The sequence below is a fragment of the Chelonia mydas genome, chromosome 11 (assembly GCF_015237465.2).
Source record: "Chelonia mydas isolate rCheMyd1 chromosome 11, rCheMyd1.pri.v2, whole genome shotgun sequence".
Taxonomy (NCBI): domain Eukaryota; kingdom Metazoa; phylum Chordata; order Testudines; family Cheloniidae; genus Chelonia; species Chelonia mydas.
This window is the reverse complement of record NC_051251.2, coordinates 46,360,668-46,381,767: the sequence shown is the minus strand read 5'-3', so window position 1 is coordinate 46,381,767 and position 21,100 is coordinate 46,360,668. Positions and strand designations below refer to the sequence as shown.

The 21,100-nt window shown below is 41.8% G+C and overlaps 1 protein-coding gene across 1 annotated transcript; it reads left to right on the top strand.

The window, feature by feature from the left end:
- Positions 1-15,795: 15,795 nt before the first annotated feature.
- On the top strand, positions 15,796-19,464 carry NEUROD1 (neuronal differentiation 1). The gene is made up of 2 exons (XM_007069766.3): positions 15,796-15,949; positions 17,277-19,464. The coding sequence occupies exon 2, from the start codon at positions 17,287-17,289 to the stop codon at positions 18,358-18,360; it is 1,074 nt and encodes a 357-aa protein (XP_007069828.1). The 5' UTR covers positions 15,796-15,949; positions 17,277-17,286; the 3' UTR covers positions 18,361-19,464.
- The last annotated feature ends 1,636 nt before the right edge of the window (positions 19,465-21,100 follow it).

Below are 21,100 nucleotides of genomic sequence, written 5' to 3'. Positions count from 1 at the left end.
TTGCATATTAATTCAAGCTCAGCAGTTTCTCGCTGGAGTCTGTTGGCGTGGCTAATGTGATTAGGTCCTATGATGGTGTCACTTGAATAAATATGTGGACAGAGTTGGCATTGGGCTTTGTTGCAAGGATAGGTTGCTGGGTTAGTGTTTTTGTTGTGTGGTGTGTGGTTGCTGGAGAGTATTTGCTTCAGGTTGGGCGGCTGTCTGTAAGCGAGGACTGGTCTGTCTCCCAAGATCTGTGAGAGTGAGGGATCATTTTTCAGGATAGGTTGTGGATCTTTGATGATGCTCTGGAGAGGTTTTAGTTGGGGGCTAAAGATGTCATCTATGTAGTGCAAGTAGAGTAGGGGCGTTAGGGGATGAGAACTAAGGAATGTGTGGAATGTTGGTGTCTCCCAGCTATCTTTGAGACACCACTGACTTCCTGAGGAAACTACAATCCATTGGTGATCTTCCAGAAAACACCATCCTGGCCACTATGGATGTAGAAGCCCTCTACACCAACATTCCACACAAAGATGGACTACAAGCTATCAGGAACAGTATCCCCAATAATGTCACGGCAAACCTGGTGGCTGACCTTTGTGACTTTGTCGTCACCCACAACTATTTCACATTTGGGGACAATATATACCTTCAAGTCAGCGGCACTGCTATGGGTACCCGCATGGCCCCACAGTATGCCAACATTTTTATGGCTGACTTAGAACAACGCTTCCTTAGCTTTCGTCCCCTAATGCCCCTACTCTACTTGTGCTATATTGATGACATCTTCATCATCTGGACCCATGGAAAAGAAGCCCTTGAGAAATTCCACCATGATTTCAACAATTTCCATCCCACCATCAACCTCAGCCTGGACCAATCCACACAAGCGGTCCATTTCCTGGACACTACTGTGCTAATAAGCGATGGTCACATAAACACCACCCTATACCGGAAACCTACTGACCGCTATACTTACCTACATGCCTCTAGCTTCCATCCAGGACACACCACATGATCCACTGTCTACAGCCAAGCTCTAAGATACAACCATATTTGCTCCAACCCCTCAGACGGAGACAAACCCCTACAAGATCTCTATCAAGAGTTCTTACAACTACAATACCCACCTGCTGAAGTGAAGAAACAGATTGACAGAGCCAGAAGAGTACCCAGAAGTCACCTACTACAGGACCGGCCCAACAAAGAAAGTAACAGAATGCCACTAGCTGTCACCTTCAGCCCCCAACTAAAACCTCTCCAGCTCATCATCAAGGATCTACAACCTATCCTGAAGGAAGATCCCTCACTCTCACAGATCTTGGGAGACAGGCCAGTCCTCGCTTACAGACAGCCCCCCAACCTGAAGCAAACCAGCAACCACGCACCACACAACAAAAACACTAACCCAGGAACCTATCCTTGCAACAAAGCCCGATGCCAAATCTGTCCACATATTTATTCAAGTGACACCATCATAGGATCTAATCACATTAACCACACCATCAGGGACTCATTCACCTGCACATCTACCAGTGTGATATATGCCATCATGTGCCAGCAATGCCCCTCTGCCATGTACATTGGCCAAACTGGACAGTCTCTACGCAAAAGAATAAATGGACACAAAACTTGCATCAGGAATCATAACATTCAAAAACCAGTAGGAGAACACTTCAACCTCTCTGGCCACTCAGTAACAGATTTAAAGGTGGCAATTTTGCAACAGAAAAGCTTCAAAAACAGACTCCAACGAGAAACTGCTGAGCTTGAATTAATATGCAAACTAGATACCATTAACTTGGGTTTGAATAGAGACTGGGAGTGGATGGGTCATTACACATATTGAATCTATTTCCTTAAGTTAAGTATCCTCACACCTTCTTGTCAACTGCTGGAAATGGCCCATCTTGATTATCACTACAAATGTTTTTTTTCTCCTGCTGATAATAGCTCATCTTAATTAATTAGCCTCTTACTCCACCTTTTCATGTTCTCTGTATGTATGTGTATCTTCTTACTTTATGTTCCATTCTATGCATCCGATGAAGTGAGCTGTAGCCCAAGAAAGCTTATGCTCAAATAAATTTGTTAGTCTCTAAGGGGCCACAAGTACTCCTGTTCTTTGAGGATACAGACTAACATGGCTGCTACTCTGAAACTTGTGGTAGAGAGACAATCTAAACCAATGACAAGATAAAATATAAGAAATGGACAACAGATGGGCCAACTGGAGAACACATGGCTTCTGTAATTAACCTTGATACTTAGTGATGATGATTAACAATCCTTACCTATCACTTATTTCAAAACAAGAAATGCAGGCTTTATGGGCCTTATCAAAAACCTGCTGAAAGCAAAGACAAGAATCCCATTGGCTTCAGTGAGCTTTGGATCAAATTCAAGCCCTTTGAAAATGTATTTAATTTCAAGAAAAGTTACAGTATTTGAAGAAATAGAACTTGAAAGCAATCTCTTCCTCCCCATATAGCCTTTAAAAATCACATGTGCTAGTTATCTTCTGCCACTAAAACCTGAAAGGTTTTAAAATTCTGCTGTCCATCTCTTATGGCCATTGGATTTGATTTGATACTATTCAGAAACTTGCAGAAGTGATCCTGTTGTGCTAAGAATGAGAGTAAAGCCAAGAGAAGCTTATGTTTTATTATTTTTAATATTTGCTAGAGCTGGTAAAAGTAGCAAAAATTCTTCTTAAAAATGTTCATTGAAAAATTCTTTCCATTTTCCACTGAAATTTGAAAAATGTGCATCAGTGTTATACTGAACAACTGCATTTATTCAGTCATGGGACAGAAATATGCCATGTCACCTGTGTGTCCAGTCAAACAGCTCACATTTTGAATATTAATACTCAAAAGAACTGTTCAAAAATGAGCTACAGGCCAATAAATGTTCACAGAAATTATCAAATGCATCACTTTGATAAATGAAAACATTTGAGAAAAATCATAGCTTGCATGTAGATAATCAGTGAAACAAAAAGAAGGCAAAATTCACTAGATAAGTTATTCTTTACAAATTATTCACCATTATATTAGGCATTGAAATGGCAGATGAAACATTCTCTGGAGATAAATGTAATCCATCATCATGGCCTATTGAATTCTTTTCTATTTTCCAACAAGTTCATACATTCAAAACTTGTTTTCGAATCCAAATTCTCCTGTTCCTAAGGCCTACATTAGGAGGTTGGTTCCTAAGGATAACAATGGTTCCTAGGGATAACCATTCAATTCCATCTTCTATTACGCATGGTCATCTGGAAGACATGCAGTGGGGGTGGACTTTGGAGGTGGAGGATGAAAACTCTAGACTTGTTCAGGGGTTTCTTGGTAATAAATGGCAGGGTGGCCTATTCCATGTCTGATATTTGGCAGCAGCTGGAGCTCAGAGGTGAACCCAGGTATGTAGATATAAGCATGACTAGTAATAGGAGTTTCAAGAGAGCCTGTCCAGGACTCAGACCATTTGTATGAATCAGTCAGGCAGTTATTCATGCTCCTAATCCTTATTGACAGTAGACACTCCATACACCTGTATGGAATTGTCAAATTCTGGCTCACCCTGCATACTGTTTGCCTGACCATGCGTACATCAGTAGATGTTTTGGTCAGAGACTGCAAAGGAAACATTTGTATGGCTTCTCTGTTTTTTTACTATTATTATTTAATTACAGTTGTCTCTTTATTATGCATTAATTTATGGTATTTATTAGTTAGTTTCCCAGTGTATTCCTTTCAGCACTTATAAATGCTTTACATGATCTGTGGATTAGTAGTTGAGCGTTCAAGTAGCTCTTTGGGACAGAGATTATCTGTGATTCTGGATTTCTACAGCACCTAGATCAAGGGGTTCCTAGTCCATGACTAGGACTCGAAGGTGTTATGATATAATCATCATCATAAACCATATGAACATACCCATGGATATGGATATTATTTCACTCCCGAGTACGTCTTTTTTTCTGTTCTTCCTCAGTGTTTTTATTTCCCCTCCACGCTGTATATTTACTCTTTTTAGAGCATAACTTAGGGCCTTCTCATTCCTCAGAAACTAGCAGAGTTTATGAGAGGGGAAGGAGGATGGGGAGAGTGCCATCCTGACTTCACAGAAGCTCCTCCATAGGGTCTGTGCAGGGAATGGGTTCTGTATTGGGATGGTGATGAAGGGATAGCTGCTCTCTGTATTATCCCTACTCCAAACTCATTGGGTTCTGACAGGAGCAGCATTAACTTATCCGTTAACATTCCTACTGTTACCCAGTATGGTGTCAAACACTCCAAAACGGGTATTCTGGGAACAGTGATCACTGGCAGATTGGAGACAGAGGGGACTGTAGGGAAGCGCAGAGGTACAGGATCTCTGCATGAATGGCCCAAGATCCACACAGATCCTAAGAGATCCAGCCATTTTGGAGAGGAAAGCTTCTGCCATTTCAGAGGGGTGAAGCCAAAATCCACAAGGAAAGAAAAAGGAAACGGCATGAGTGAGAAATGACAGTCCCATAAGTAGATTACACTTGCATGGGGAATGGCAGGGAGCTAAGTGACAAAGACAGGAGCCCATTCATGACACATGAATACAGCAGCATTTTGATAGGGCCGTTCTAGATCTGAAACAAAATTATATATATGAAAATTCAGTAGGCAAAGGTATCATTTTGCTGTATTACTTGCTGCTTTACAGGTGCCAGATCTTGACATAGGGCTCATCTTTCTGCTTTTGAAGAGAACAAGGATTGATTACTGTGTGCAACTCTGCCATTCCATTGGAGGCTATTCCCACTCAGTATCACAGGATAGGTCACGTAAACAGCAACACAGCCAGGCAGAGGAGGGAGCTGTCTTCTGATGATGGGAGTAGCCACTTTCCTCTGCTTATAACGTAGACGCAAATAATCACCTATTGGTCAATCACTGGTGGCAAGATGCCAGGCTTCCTCTGTTCAAGCTGGTGTATTTACATGTGGTGCTGCACAGTCAGAATCACAGTACATAGCTGCTCCAGCTACATAACACACACAGGAGCTAATAGGCTCAGTTGTCCTGTTTCTTGCACAACTATTACACTTGAAAAAGAGGTGCACATTGCTCTCAGTGGCACTGAAAATCCCATTGCTAAGGGCCTGTCCATACTAGAGTTTTGTCTAGATCAGGAAAAATGGTCAAGTTAAGGATGGATTTAGTTAACACAAGCTATCTAGCCTGGCCTAAACCCAGCTACATCCCCTGGTGTACACCTGGATCAGCTAACTTGTATCAAAATACGATTTACCCTGTCTACAAAAGAGTTTTCAAACGTGTTTGTTCAACTGTGTTAGCTAACTAGCTGTGTTTTAAAAGCACATGACTCATGTCCAACCAGAACTAACTAATACAGCTCAAACTTTTTTGAATTCTTGCAGTCGATAGTTCATGTGACAAAGTGCTCATGCATGATCTATGGGATAAGATCAATGCACAGTCAACCTGTGGAACTCTTTTCCGGAGGATGTCATGAAGGCCAAGACTATAACAGGGTTTAAAAAAGAACTAGATAAGTTCATGGTGGATAGGTCCATCAATGGCAATTAGCCAGGATGGGCAGGGATGGTGTCCCTAGCCTCTGTTTGCCAGAAGCTGGGAATGGGCAACAGGGAGTGAATCACTTGATGATTACCTGTTCTGTTCATTCCCTCTGGCGCACCTAGCATTGGCCACTGTCGGAAGACAGGATACTGGGCTAGATGGACCTTTTATCTGATTCACTATGGTTGTTCTTATGTTCTTAAGGATTACTTGCTTCAATTATTCAAATAATTTCAAATCACAAATAAATTCAAGGAAAATGTACACTGCCTGTGGACATACTGCAAAAGAAAAACAGGCATATAATTACTTTTTTAACTAATTATATGTCCAGCTCTAACTGACGTGATTATTGCCAAGGGACCATAATCAAAGAAATTACATTTTGAGATATAAACTTGAGTCTCTTGAAGAATTACAAATTTCACAGTGAAGAGGGGCTTCAGCATTTTGAGTTTCCCAAAACTAGGAATGCAGTTTCAAAACAATAATTGACAGACATATTGAATTATAGGAGGTCTCAGGAATAGCGAAGTTAGAATCAGTGAGATTTCTCCCTCTTAAAAATATGGATAAACAGAAAACTGTATAATCTGCTTTAATTACACATATCTCCCCAATTTGTCTTGTTTTTTTCCTTATGCCAGTGCAGAGAGAAAGATCATTTGTTCTTACAAGACAGAATTTTCTATTTATCTTGTTTATACTCATTCTTTGTTTAGAAGAAGTCCTTCTGAAATATTAAAAAGCAACTAAGAAATTTAAAATAAGATGATGCTTTGCCTGGCAAGGCTCCAGATGAATTTCCGAGGGAACATTTGCATTTTCCCTTCATTGCTAAATTTGTGGATCATGTCAATCAGTAAATATGAGGTGGAAACAGAGGAACTAGGATTGTGCACTTTGGACTAGGACTGTACAATTTAAAAGGTATATTTTGTGACTGCATTATCTGTTTCAGAGTACCGCAGTGTGCAGTGTTAAGAGATATTGGGCCTGTTTCTCACTTCTCTTGCCATTTGTTGGTTGCTTTTTTGCAACATGTCAAAGAGATTTAGCAAAAAACAACAGAATTAAATGATAAATAGAGCTATAGGATTGCAAAAATAATGGGCCTTGTTCTCTGCTGCTTTGCACAATACCCATGCCACACACATATAACAGAACCTACAGGAGCAATATGTAAGGTCCTGGAAAATGGCACGAGTTGATGATACCACAAAGGTAACTGACCTTCCTTTCTACATGGGCTGAACAAAACTAGGATACGGGGCCTGATTCAAAGTTAATTAAAGGCTATGGGAGTCTCTGTTGACTTCAGTGGTCTTTGGATCAGATCCAGGAAGAGCCTCATCCATGCATGGACTCGAGAAATGATTCCCTAAGCAGCAACCACCCTTACTGTTGTTTGTGACAAGAGGTGCTGTTTGATATCTAAAGTGTACCCAATACCACATCTTTCAAATATTTTATACCCATTTGGACACCTGTTCCTTGATGAAGATGCTTGGAGAGAACATCAGGGTGGTGAGAAAGAGTGCAGCATGCATCAGTACAGGGTTCTGATTAAAAGAAGATTCACAGCTGGGATGGATGATTTTTGATAGCTGTCAGAAAGTGGATTGCTTTTTGTGTCAACACTTCTAAAGAGCTGTTAAAAGCAAAACACGCTTTACACTACACCGTCTCATAGTGGTTCCTAAATTGACTGTGAAATGCCACTGGGTAATGCAGGTGGTGGAGATTGGGAGAGAAAAGGAAGGGAAGATCACTCAAAACAATTGTATTGAACATAATGTATGATGTACCCCTTCAAAATTTACACCTTGTAGCCAAATTCACTCACCGCTAGGCATCCTGTCATGGCATAGCAGTTCTTTCACCACTAGCCATCCCTTACCAACAGTTGCTCTGACAGGTACTCTCAAAGCAGGTCACTGTCTCAAGTCCATGCCTTCTAGGGTCACAATAGTCCAAACTAATAGTCTCAAAAACACCTTTAACACAAAGATGTGGAGCTCTTCCTCAGCCTATCTTCAGATCAGCCTGCAGGCCCCTTGCTGTGCTCAATAACCCTTATGATAGGCCTGTACTCCCCCTTCCTTGGGGCTGGTAGGAGAACCGGGTCCCACTCTTTTTTCTGGATTTCAACCCAGGGCCCTTTACTAAAAAGGTATGTCTGCTCCTGTACCTGTGTTGTAATTTCCCTAGGCTACTTCTTACCCAGCCTCTTAAGTTCTCCTCTGGGTCTCTCCATCTTTTTCCTGATTAATCAGGGTCTCTCCTGGGCCTCAGTGCCTGAAGAGCTTTCCTAGCTTCCTGCCAGGCTTTATCACGACCTAAAGATGGTTCTTATTCCCATTACTGCTACCACCTTCTGCTCTTTATGGGGAAGTGCCTGATTCTCTTCAGTTGGGGCTCATTCTATAATCAGGCAAACACCCTATTACATACCTACCCTGCTTAGAAAGAAACAGCTTGAAGTGGGCTGATTCTACAAAGATAGGAGTTTTCTTTATTGGACTGTGATAGACAAAGAATTTTCCATGATGTCCAGCTCACTGCAGAATGCTTGAAATACAGACTGAGCTGAGTCGGAGAGGTAGAAACAAAGCTGCATTATATAAGATATAATTATGATTGGAATATCCTCTTTCATTCCAATGGATCATTGATTTAACAGTCTTTGTTTTATTATCAATGGATACCTACAACAGCCACATTTTGAATGTGATTTAGAATCATTTTGTATGTACTATCACAGTGTTCTGATAACAGTTTCAGTATCATTTTGATGGGGGAACTCAAACAGAGCTAATATTTTTGCTCAGAATTCAGCAGAACATTCAGTTTGTGAGTGAATGGAACGGGTATTGTAAGTATTTTCAGACTTTAATTATTTTCTAAGGAGGGAAAACAAAAGCAGTCCCTTTAAAGACAACACTAAGGAGATTTCTATTTAGAGGATATGTAATAACTCATATTGAGACAGCATTTTAATCTCACCAAAGCTTTAGATAATCTGCTGGCACCTGCGTTTGTTCCTCTTCCATCCCATTATAGTCCTTAGACTTAAGGCCAAAGGTCTGACCTTGCAGGCTTTGCCCATGGCAGTGGCCCCATTGAAGTCAGCAAGGTTCTTGACATGAGCAAGGCAAGCAGGATTTGGCTCTGAAAGTGTCACCTATGAGGAAGTGGTCCCAGTGTCCCCGTCAATTTATCTCCCCTGAGACATTTTGCTCTTCTTTTGAGTGCCACTTTCTGTACAGTGTTTCCTGTGATTTGCTTTGGAAATGTGGCAGCGATTACTGGAGGAAAGTAAGGCCTGTGGTATCAGCAGACAATATAGTGCACGTATAGTATAGTTACACATGGGTCTTGCATAAACAAGACCAAAACTGGCTTAGTAAATCAGATGAATATGTATTAGCTAGGATCATAGAATATCAGGGTTGGAAGGGACCTCAGGAGATCATCTAGTCCAACCCCCCGCTCAAAGCAGAACCAATCCCAAATTTTTTGCCCCAGATCCCTAAATGGCCCCCTCAAGGATTGAACTCACAACCCTGGGTTTAGCAGGCCAATGCTCAAACCACTGAGCTATCCCTCTCTCCATGATTATTAAAGAATTATCGGAGAGCTTTCTCTAGGAAGTGGCTATTGTATTCCACATCATTCTCTATATAGTGTCTATATACTATATAATCTAGGTTACTAGATAGCTTTATAGGCTGTAAACTCTTTGGGGTAGGGACTAGCTATCATGATGGGTAAACAGGGGGCCTACCAGGATGGAGCTCCTTCTCTGTTGGGGCCTCTAGGCTCTACTGAAATACAAATAAGTAATAACAATTGCATAACCCCAAGTCCAGTCCATGAAGTCTGGAGGAAGGGGAGAGAAACAGAAAAAATATATCTTTGTGTGTATAGTTTGTAATGGGTGGGGGGCGAGATTTAGTGGACACAATGCTGGGCACTGTACAGGAGCACAAAAAGGCAGATGGTGGGAGGGAAAGAGATTCTTTATGTCCTATACTTTTAATAATATAGGTTTGCTTCCTTAAAAACTGAGCAGCATAATTTTGAAAAGATTAAAATAACGTCACATTTATCTAATTCTTTAATGCTTTAATGCATGAGTCCCTTTTGAAAGTGTACACCTAGGAAGAATGGTGCGTCATTAAGGAAAGGAAAGAGGCTTGCAGCGGACAGAAAGCAATTTCCCGTAACAGGTGCATATAGCAGGTGGTACACAGTGTACCTGCAACGAAAAGGTAGATTTAGCCTAAGATTTTATTTAATATGGAAACCTTATTGCATCCTGAGCCACTACTGGGGATGTGCCAAGAAATCGTGTCTGCAGCATGATTTATTACGTGAAAATACCACCGAACTAATCAGTGGAGTTACTAATTAATACAAATCTGCATTTTTGCATAAGCAATTAGTGCAAAGAGAGTGCAATGAAAGAGGAAGTTTGACTCGTTTAATCTCAGTGCCTATTCAAGCGGAAAGACCCACCAGGGCAAGGCACTGGGATCTACGTTTGGATTTTTTTCTCTTTTGATTAGTTAAAGGAACTAAAAGGTCAAATTATCAATATTTAATTCAAATGGAAATGCGTTTGTTAAAGAGGAAAGAAAAGACTTTATTTAAACAAGGTGAGACTCTGGGGGTAAATGCCGGGATCAAAAATAATTAGATTTTTCGGTTACAACAGCGTCTAAATCCCGTCTGATAAGAATCCTAGTTCCTAATAATAGAGGTGGTTTGACACCGATAGCACAGATTTGCTGACAGTCCTTAAACTGTAGCCCAGGCGGTTGCTGGCCTAACAATACCATCTAGATATTTGTTTTAGTGGCACACACTTCTGTGATTTGTTTGGGAGTTTTTTAATCAAGTAGAATGATATTTTAAATCTATTGTGATTTCATAATTGTATGTACTTGACCAAAGGAGTCACTTAGCAAGCTGATAATTAAACCTTGGTCGTGATGTATTTTCCATTAACTAAATAGAAGTTTACATTTATAAAATTAAAAAAAAACTACCACATTTAGGCCATTGAAATTAAAACACTCCCTCCGAGGGGGCAAAAACCTACCAGAAAAGAATTTAGAATTTGTATTAATCTCTAGCACAGCCCTGAACACATTCTAAAATAGTATATTATAAGATATTAACAGATTCCAGTATGAGTAATACATGTATATTTTTAAAATCCATAAGTCTATTTAAATGATATGCAAGAAAAGCTGCCTGTGTCTGAACCAGAAATAGGACAACCCCATTTGGTTTGGACAGTTTGCACTGCGATTGCTTGTGTCGTACTTTCCCTTGTAGTAATCTGCAGTCGTTTGAAGGAAATAAGATGGGGGCCGGTGATTGAACTGAAATGGGGAATTAAAATTGCTCCTCTCTTTAAAAGTTAATGCGCAACAGCGGAGAAGAAAAGCTATTTGAGATATGTAAACAGCGGAGGAGGGTGGAGGTGATGGCCGGTGGCCGAGACCGGGTAACGGACACTGGGAGCTGGCCTTGGTGCTGATTCGCTCCCCGTTTGCCCCCGGCGATTTTTGCTATCAAATTCATTGGCTGGCTACACAGCTGTCCAGAATGTAAACTAACAGGGACTATTTCAATTTTGCTCCCAGCCTAGGAAGATTAAAAATCCCGACCCGTTTATCGAACGGGTTTTGCTGGGAGATCGGCCTTTGTCTGTTACCTGGCTCTGGGTTCCCATTCGGGCTGCAATCTGCCTCCGAACTCTACTGTAAACAGGTGTGAGACCTTTTGATCAAACCACTGCAAATATGGGGACGCTTCCAAACGCCTAACCCACATACAAAGCTCGCCTAAGTCTTTTTTAATGAGCTGTAAGTGGCGACATCCACCAACGACTGGGGATGGCGGGATTCTATATTGGCGACTTTTTATTTTAAACACTCGTGTTCTGTCCTTGTTTGATTCCGTTCATTGTTTGGGAAGACAGCAGAAAATGTAAATAACAGATACAGGAGAGACAGGCAAACCGGGCTGTTGATACAGTAAATCATTCACTAAATTACAAGCAAGGCTTCCTCTCTACAGTAGCTTAAAGCTATTTGGGGTGGGGGGTGGGAATCCTTTTTTCTTCGTTCTCGCAGGTGCAATATGAATCAATTATCTTAATTAAGATAATGCAGCAAACCCAGGAGATTTACTTGGGACGGATTTTTCACTCTGGACAACTCTAAGGCATTTTAATAGCATTTCCACGCCTTCCTCGCCTCCTCTCCTCGATCAGCAACACACACTTCCCTGTAGTTTACGATAGCATTTGCTCTGGTACATTTGATTTGTCTTTCTTTAAAAAAAAAAAAAGCCTCAGTATGACCGAATCTGTAAATCTTTCGCCCCGATTATCTGCTCTGTGTTAGCTGTTAATTTAGCAGCTCAGCTGAGTCCAGAAATGGGAGCGGGGAAAGAGGGAACTAATGTTAGAGACCTGCAGCTTTCTGGACTTTAGGAATTGTTTTTGTTTTAAGGAAGGAAAGACACCTCCTTTGGGGAAAGTCACAGCAGTGCAGAGAAGCAGACGAGCATTGCTCAGAAGTCCGGTCCTGCCCCATTGTTTTCCCAGCCCGTTTACCCTTTGCCCTGCCGCCCCCCCCCCCGCCCCGCTTTCTTCCCCCCCCCCCACCCCCCCCCCCCCCATTGCGTGACCCTCAGCCGGTGATTCTTCCTTCTGCTCCTGCTGCCGAAGTAACCGTTAGGCCAGGAGCAGGCGCCAGCAGATGAGCTGCAAGCGGGCAGCAGAGGGGAGCAGATTTGGGGGCAGTGAGCCGTGAAAGGGGCTTTTGTTTACAACGCGTGCGGTTCGCGTGCCGCTCTGCGAACAGGAGCCCCCAAGCCCGGGGGGCGGGAGGGAGGTAGAAAGAAAGAAAGAAAGAAAGAAAGAAAGAAAGAAAGAAAGAAAGAAAGAAAGAAAGAAAGAAAGAAAAGCCTGAATGGAAGCAAGGGGAAGCTGAGTCAGAAGCCAGATGGAGAAGGAGGAGGCTGAAAGTCAGGAAAAAGGGAGATGCTTAAACATGATCAAACATACAGGTTAGGAGGAAAGGAGAGAGATCGGAATTCCAGAGATGCAGAGCCAAAGCGTGAGAGTCAGAGACAAGTTAGGGAGAAAGAAGGTAAAGCAGAATGGATGGGAGCGAGGGCTAGATACGAATAGAGTCCGAGAAGCAGAGGGGAAGACCTAACCAGAGAGTGAGTAGCAGACAGGGTGAATTTGAAACAGTCTACAGAGAAAGCTCCCTCATTCTCTGATCATCCTGCCTGTTGGCCCTTGCCGTCAATCTCTCTCCAACTGCACCAAGAAACATATTCTGTACCTGCAACCTACACCTTCTTCTCCTCACCGAACTTGTCTCCTGTCCCTAATTTAGAAATCAGAAACTGCCAGTCCCCCATATCAGACCCAGTTATCGTTGGATAATTTTGGCGAACTAGCGAGTTCAGTGAGTTCAGTTTTCCCATATAAACCGGGAATGTGTAAAATATTCAAATAGATATGCGCGTAAAAATATGCTTGCTGCTTATTGCAAACTTCACCTGATTACAGTTTTCTACTGTTTATTATTGGGTTTTTCACGTAGCCACTGTATCCATGTTTTGATCTTCTGTCATCCTAGTGTAACTCAAAGTTGTACATTTTAATGCTGAAGAAATATAAGATGTAATCAAAATACGATTTAAAACATTTCAGAAGCTGAAATAAAAATTATATCTAACTATTCCTAACCTCGCCCCCGCCACTTGAAACCAGTCCATTTAAAGAGTGCAAAAGTGTAATTTGCATTATATTAGTAGGTTGACAGGAGAATCCATCCAGTTTGACTATTTGTCCCGTCCGATCGTTAAAGTGGACCTAAAAGTACAATGGCAAAAACAACAACTTCCAAGCCAAAACCGACAACATTCTGTCGATCTGAGGGTATTTCTGCCTGAGTAAGAGAGATGGAAACGGGAGACAAACAACACAAAGTAAAAGGGTTTAGATTAGTAGGCAGACAGTTCTATTGCATCTTTGCTTCCCATAGAACAGGTTAGCTGAACAGCTATTTGTGATTTTATATTCAGATGTGCAAAGAGACGCATCACCTTTCCACAGGAAGCGAACATAATGGTATGTAATATGAGAACAATTTAAAATAGAAACATGTCCAGATCCAGACTGGGTCCCTTCATCGTAGTTAAAATAACTAGTACTGTCCGTTATTAAATACCAGATACATTTTACACGTTACCAAAGTTTAATTTGAAACAAACCAACACACAGTAACTAGATAATGGGCAGATATCCTTAATCGATAACTAAGATCAAGATAAAAAAGTCTCAGTCTGGTGTTTTATGTTTACCTCTAAGCCTGAGGGATACGTAGGGTCATCAATGTGACGAAAATACTTTAAAAATAACACCACCTGAAAATAATAACAACAAATATGTTTCAAATCTGTTCCTGAAAGGCAAAGTTATTAGTTTCACATTTAAAGCCGCATGAAGCCAAAACAAATGATTTTCTTTCTTTCTTTCCCTGTCGTGATTAAATCCATGGATAATGTGTACCAGTCATAAAGCTCCACTTGTTACCGTGCAAGTCAGGATACTTCCTTGTTAAAATGCATCCCTATGAAACTGGGCAATGTTTGCGAACTCAAGAGATCTGTTTAAAGACTTTTAGCGTAATTGCCTATAAATGGTGTTTTAAAATACAGTGTTGACAATTGATTTTTAAAGAAGGGGATTAATTTCGAGCAGAAATGGGAGGAAAGTATGCCTCACAAACTCCAACCCATAGAAAGAGCTGTCCGATTCTGTTAAGATTACCAGCCATCAAGACTCGACACCTTCATCAACGCACAGCACCTTAATTCTTCATCTTGAATCGTAATTTAAATGTAAAGATCTATACATATTAACTCTTAGCCCTCCGTTGAAGTGGATGCATTAATAAAGGGGTCTGAAAAGTAGAGCACAGCACGCTGCTCTTGTTTTCACTTCATATTACAGATTTGCACTTGAGCTACTGAACAGTGAGAAGGCACCTAACATTGCTTTCAAACTAGAACTAAAAAGCCCATCATTCTTCCCCAGATAACCAATAAAGCAAGAACCATTCTGATAAAGTATTAATAAAAACGCTCACTGGTCCCTAAGTATAACATTTACTTTACCTACATCTTTAAAAGATGTTCATTTTCTGGTGACAAAGTTAAATTCTACTTAAACATGCAAAGCTTGGTTCATGACACATACAAAGGAGACTGTGTAATACTTTCAAGGAAATGTACAACCCGACCTAGCACGTGGCCTTTTATATAGATAAAAAGATATATGCCTGGATGATAACCGAAGGCAATGACACTCCGATAGTGAAATATATCATCAAAATGTGCGTTTGTTTGTGTGAATCTGTGTGGGGGTGTGAACAAGAGCACAGGACTGGATGAAAAGTGCCTGAAAAGAATTTCTGGTCTTCAGGAAATCAAGTTTTGAGCTGTTTAGGTGAGTGTGACATTGCAATAATTGACATTTAATGTCTACAAGATCTTTAAAAGTTGCTCAACTGTGTTTCCAGTGAGGAAAACAAATATACTAAGGAAGGAAAATGCTAAAAGGTGCCTTCACTGGGAAAGTGGAGAAACTGCAAACGCCCACTCTCGGGGCAGAGGTGAGGAGTGGGGTTGAAGGCACCAGACTAGGAGATAGTAACAATTACCGTGAAAAGAGGATATGTACATGCTGAAACCTCAGTGGATCTGTTCCCCGTCCCTGCTAACCAACTCTACTGGAAATTTCTTCTCTTCAAAAAAAAAAAAACCAAAAACACACAAATCCCAGAGCAACAACAGCAGCGCCAGGAAAGTGCTCCCCTTCCCAGCGGCGAAAGGGTTAATCTCTCCTGCGGGTACAAACAGGTCCGCAGAGTCTCTCACTGGCGACAGATGGCCACTTTCTTTTGGCCACAAAGGGCTGGAATCGAGAGCTCCGCTGAATACAAAATGGGCAGGTCACGTGAGCAGCCCGGACCCTTTGCCTGACGTGGACTACCATATGGCGCGTGCCGGGGAAAGCTGAGAGAGGAGGGGAAAGAGGAGGGAGGAGGGGTTTACCAGGCAGCACCAGGGGCGCAGGCGCTATAGGCTATTAACAGCGAGCGCCTAGATCCCCTCTACCCCTCCCTCTCCTTTAGCGTCGCTGGCCCCGCTATATAACCTGCGCGTCCTGCACCCAGCCCCTAGAAAAAAGAGAAAACACCCTCACACAGGAGAGCTCTCCAGGAGTAACAGGGTTATGAGACCATCACTGCAAAGGACACGCTAAAAAAAAGAAGGTAATTATAACCCCCGATTTTCTCCTCCGAAACAGAATTGCAGTACAGATACCTGCAGCTGTATCCAGCTACAATGTGTGGGTGTTTAATGTAGTTTTTTAATCTGCCTACAACGGAAACAGTGTAATGCCCCAGTAGCTCAGTGTGTTTCATTCTAAAACATTATTTCCCCAGATTGCGATTATGGGAACCTGGGGTTTAAAAAAAACAACCCCGATTAATTTTTTCACATATTTAGTTGGTATTCCTCCTCTTCCTCAAGCCCCAGTGTAAATTTGGTCTGAATATCATTGTTTTCCGTCTGTTTTGTAATTTACCACTTATATTTTTGAGGGGTAGTGGGACTAGAGGTCATACGGGGAGTTAATTACAGAATGGACTTGATGGTCAAAAGGTTTGAATGAGAAGGGTATTATTTCCCATAAGCAGAGAGGGTTGTTGGGAGAAGACGTTGGAAGAAATACCGCTGCAATTTATGGTAAAGCTGCTGTAGGGTAAATCGGGCTTGGAGGTTCGTTTAGGTAAGTGGTGAAGAGTTTGGAGAGGAGAGAGAGAAAAGCGCGCAGGAACTGCAAGAGCTGCTACCTGTTACAGTGTCGGAGATACCCAAGGCTTCAGAAGCCACTCACAGCACTGCACTCATTCAATTGTTGCACTGACGCCCTTGCGTTCCCCTCGGCAGAGACTTTGCCAGCATGGAACGCTGCCGTTCTGCGAATGATGCTCGGTTTCATCTCTTTGTGAAAGGGCTCAGCGGAACTTTGAGAATCCTGAGATGAAAGGAACCAGTAGTTTTCAGGCGGACAGTTTTTTAGAGAGAGTGTCACACCTGATCCCCCATCTGGAGAGCTGAGCCTTGCTTGGCTCTGAACAGTTCTGGAGATTGCATTCTGGCTATAGTACCAGGGGGGGAATTGCAGCTACTATAGGGAGGCGGTGGGAGGAAAAGGAGAGCAAGAAAATGAATAAAACCTGTGGTTACTGGATCTTTGTTTACAACTTTTTTTCCCGTAGAATCTGCAAACGTTCACAAAACCGCTTCATGTACTCCGATTATGTCAGTCACATTTTCTTCTGCATAATCCATTTATATTCCCCGCTAATATTAGCAAGTTACATAATGGCATTGGAACATAAATACAATTATAAGCGAGAAGCGCAGGCACAATTAAAAGTTTAATTTCTTATTTTGGGGAAAACATAATGCCTTTGTACACCCCCACACACATTTTGTATATATGGAAAGAGAGAGGGACGGCTGTGGGAGGAGGGTTGTGTTTCTTCTGTTTAAAGTGTTTCTTCTCTTTTCGTCCCCTCTTAAATGCAGGACTTCAAAAATGACCAAATCGTACAGCGAGAGCGGGCTGATGGGGGAGCCCCAGCCCCAGGGTCCCCCGAGCTGGACCGATGAGTGCCTCAGCTCTCAGGACGAGGAACACGAGGTGGACAAGAAGGAGGAGGATCTCGAAGCCATGCAAGCCGAGACCGAAGAGGACTCGCTGAGAAATGGCGAGGAGGAGGATGAAGACGACGACTTAGAGGAAGAGGAGGAAGAAGAGGAAGAGGAAGAAGACGATGATCAAAAGCCCAAAAGACGGGGTCCCAAGAAGAAGAAGATGACTAAGGCGCGCATGGAGAGGTTCAAGCTGAGGCGCATGAAGGCTAATGCCCGGGAGCGGAACCGCATGCACGGGCTGAACGCGGCTCTGGACAACCTGCGCAAGGTGGTGCCCTGTTACTCCAAGACGCAGAAGCTCTCCAAGATCGAGACCCTGCGCTTGGCTAAGAACTATATCTGGGCGCTCTCCGAGATCCTGCGCTCCGGCAAGAGCCCGGACCTCGTTTCATTTGTACAGACCCTGTGCAAGGGCTTGTCCCAACCCACTACCAACTTAGTAGCCGGCTGCCTCCAGCTCAACCCCAGGACTTTCCTTCCCGAGCAGAACCAAGACATGCCGCCCCACATGCAGCCGGCCAGTGCTTCCTTCCCAGTGCACCCTTACGCCTACCAGTCCCCGGGTCTTCCCAGTCCGCCCTATGGCACCATGGACAGCTCCCATATCTTCCACGTGAAGCCTCCGCACTCGTTTGGGGCTACTCTGGAGCCATTTTTTGAAAGCACCCTCACTGATTGCACCAGCCCTTCCTTTGACGGACCCCTCAGCCCGCCCCTCAGCATCAATGGGAACTTCTCTTTCAAACATGAACCTTCCAACGAGTTCGATAAAAATTATGCCTTTACCATGCACTATCCCGCAGCTACTCTGGCAGGAGCCTCAGGCCACGGATCAATCTTCTCTGGCTCTGCCTCTCGCTGTGAGATCCCCATGGACAACATTATGCCCTATGAGAGCCATTCCCATCACGAACGAGTCATGAGTGCCCAGCTCAATGCCATCTTTCACGATTAACCCTTCAAAGCGCATCAGCGTCACCACAGAGAAGGAAACAAATCGACTGTATGTACAGTGACTGACTTGTTTACAAAGGGCAGCCCTTTGGGTACCACTGCTGCGAAGTGCAAATACTCCAAGATTCGAGTGATATATGTATTTATTGTCGTTTCTGCCTTTAGGTGAAACCGGGATGCAAAGTTCCTGTTCACCTTCTGTATTATTTTCTAATAGCTCTTGAAAACTACACTGTAAATTTGGTGTAGGGGGTATTCAGATCGTTTTAATTATCTGATCGGGATAACAAAATCACAAGCAATAATTAGGATCTATGCAATTTTTAAACTAGTAATGGGCCAATTACAAAATATATATAAATCTATATTTTTCAACCAACATTTTACTACTTGTTACCTTTCCCATGCTGAATTTATTTTGTTGTGATTTTGTACAGAATTTTTAATGACTTTTTATAACGTGGATTTCCTATTTTAAACCATGCAGCTTCATCAATTTTTATACATATCGGAAAAGTAGAATTATATCTAATTTATACAAAATAATTTAACTAATTTAAACCAGCAGAAAAGTGCTTAGAAAAGTTATGTTGCCTTAGCACTTCTTTCTTTTCAAATCGCTAACAAAATGCACAGTCCTGGCAATTTCTTTCCCATGAATTTATGTCCCCCCCTTACAATTAGAACCAGATCTCTAATTCTTGAGAGGATATAAGAACGAGATACTTATTTTCTATTAAAACATGTCAATTCAACACATTACTTGCACAAACTTGTATATAAATATTATAAGCAAATGCCAACACCCTTCTAGAATCAAAAGCTGCTTGACTATCACATACAATTTGCACTGTTTCTTTTAAGTCTTTGAACCCCTTTGCATTCCGTAATTTTGAAGAGAATTTGAAAATATTAATGTTTCCAGACAATATAAATGCATGATTTTATACATATTCGCACAATCGGTGGTTTGTCACATACTCATATTATGAATTGGAGCCTAAAACTAATCCGGATGTTAACGTTGGGCTATATATACCTATTGTAGTCAATTAGTACAGTAGCTTAAAACAAATTCAAACCATTTAACCCGTAATTAGAACAATAGCTATTGCATGTACAATGCAGTCCAGAATAAGTGCTGTCTGAAATGTAATGCTGGTTCAACTGGAATCAATCTGTACTGTAATTTTGTTTGTAATCCTGTATATTATGACTGTAATGCACACTGGGATTTTAGAAACATTCATCCATTTGCAACAACATAGTATTGGACATTTGATCGAATGTTGCATTTCTCTTAATATGTTATTTTTTTCTTAGTGTAAGTAATTCCTATGGGATTATTGTTTTACTTGGATAGCTCATGAAAGGTGCAACATTTATTATTTGTAGAATAAAACGGACTCAAAAGCAAAGTCCTGGATTCTTTCTTTGTTTTTATTTTTTGTTTTGTTTACTGTAAAACTACACTGTTTTGTATTGCTTGTCTAATTGTTTAATTTCAAAGGATGTAAATAGAAATGTAGTACAATTTTTTGGGTAATATGAAGATGTCTGAATTTGAGTTTTTAACTTCAGGTTGCTGGTTTTGACTTTTGTGTACTCTTTGTGACTGATGTGACCCTTCACATTAAAAAAAAAGACAGAAGTGTTAACATTTGTGGGCTACCAAGAACTTGCAAAATTTGCCTCTACTCTCCATTTTTTAATCCTTGTCACAACACAGCAGGGTTGAGAGTTGGAGTGGATTTCTTTAAACCTCAGGAAGCATCTTCATGTATCCATCTTCCCTTGGTTTTTAATACTTTAATACTTTAAGATTTTCCTGGTGCTCAGTGAGAGCCCTGAGGGAAAGTATACATCTTAGTCATTATTTTCAAATAGAAAGTGATTCAGCAATCACTAATGTAGTTAAAGTGAACCAGTCATTAAAGGATTAATTCTGACTCATTAAGGATTCCCTAAGTGGTACATAAAAAGCGAGTTATCCAAAGTTGTTTGCCCACAATATGGGAAGAATTGACCATTTATGGTCCAACTATTTGTTCATTAGAATGTGCTTCTCCGCCAGGGTCTTTTCCCGGCAGCAGGTACTAGCCTACGATTGGCTCCCATGGGCCCCACCTCTTATGGCCATACCTCTCTTGAGCCATTGGGCAGGCTCTTCCTGAGTTTGGCCCCAGCTCAGAAGTCTCTAGAACTAATTGCTCGCTCCACTCTGGAAGGTCTTGGCTCTCACCTCCGCCACAGAGGTAGTGGCTAAGAATGAAGTATCTGGAGAATGCTATTTTGGCACCATCCCTTCGCCCCAACCCTCAGCAGTGTTTCATTATTCTCCTTAGCAGCCACACAGTTGTTGTTTTTCTCTAACCAAGGCCATGGTCCTGACACGACCAGTTCACCAGACACTGTTCTCCTTCTTTCGAGACATGAAACATATGGTCCTTTAATTCTTAATCTTCAGTGGCCTCCTGGGGCTGTAGAAACCTACAGACATAAATTGCCAGAGAAACCTGAATAACCTAATGACCATGAACAATCTAGAAATGAAATTATCAACAGGTTTATCACAGACTGGTGCAAATGAAATGAGTGACCTTTTAAATGTCTCCTTGAAACACATTGTACAAAAGTCCTTCATCACAAGTGGGAGATACTTTATAAAGTGCCTTAAAATGAATCCCAAATGAATGAGCTTTCTTCTGAATGAGTGAAACTTGGCAGGTCTGATCTTATTA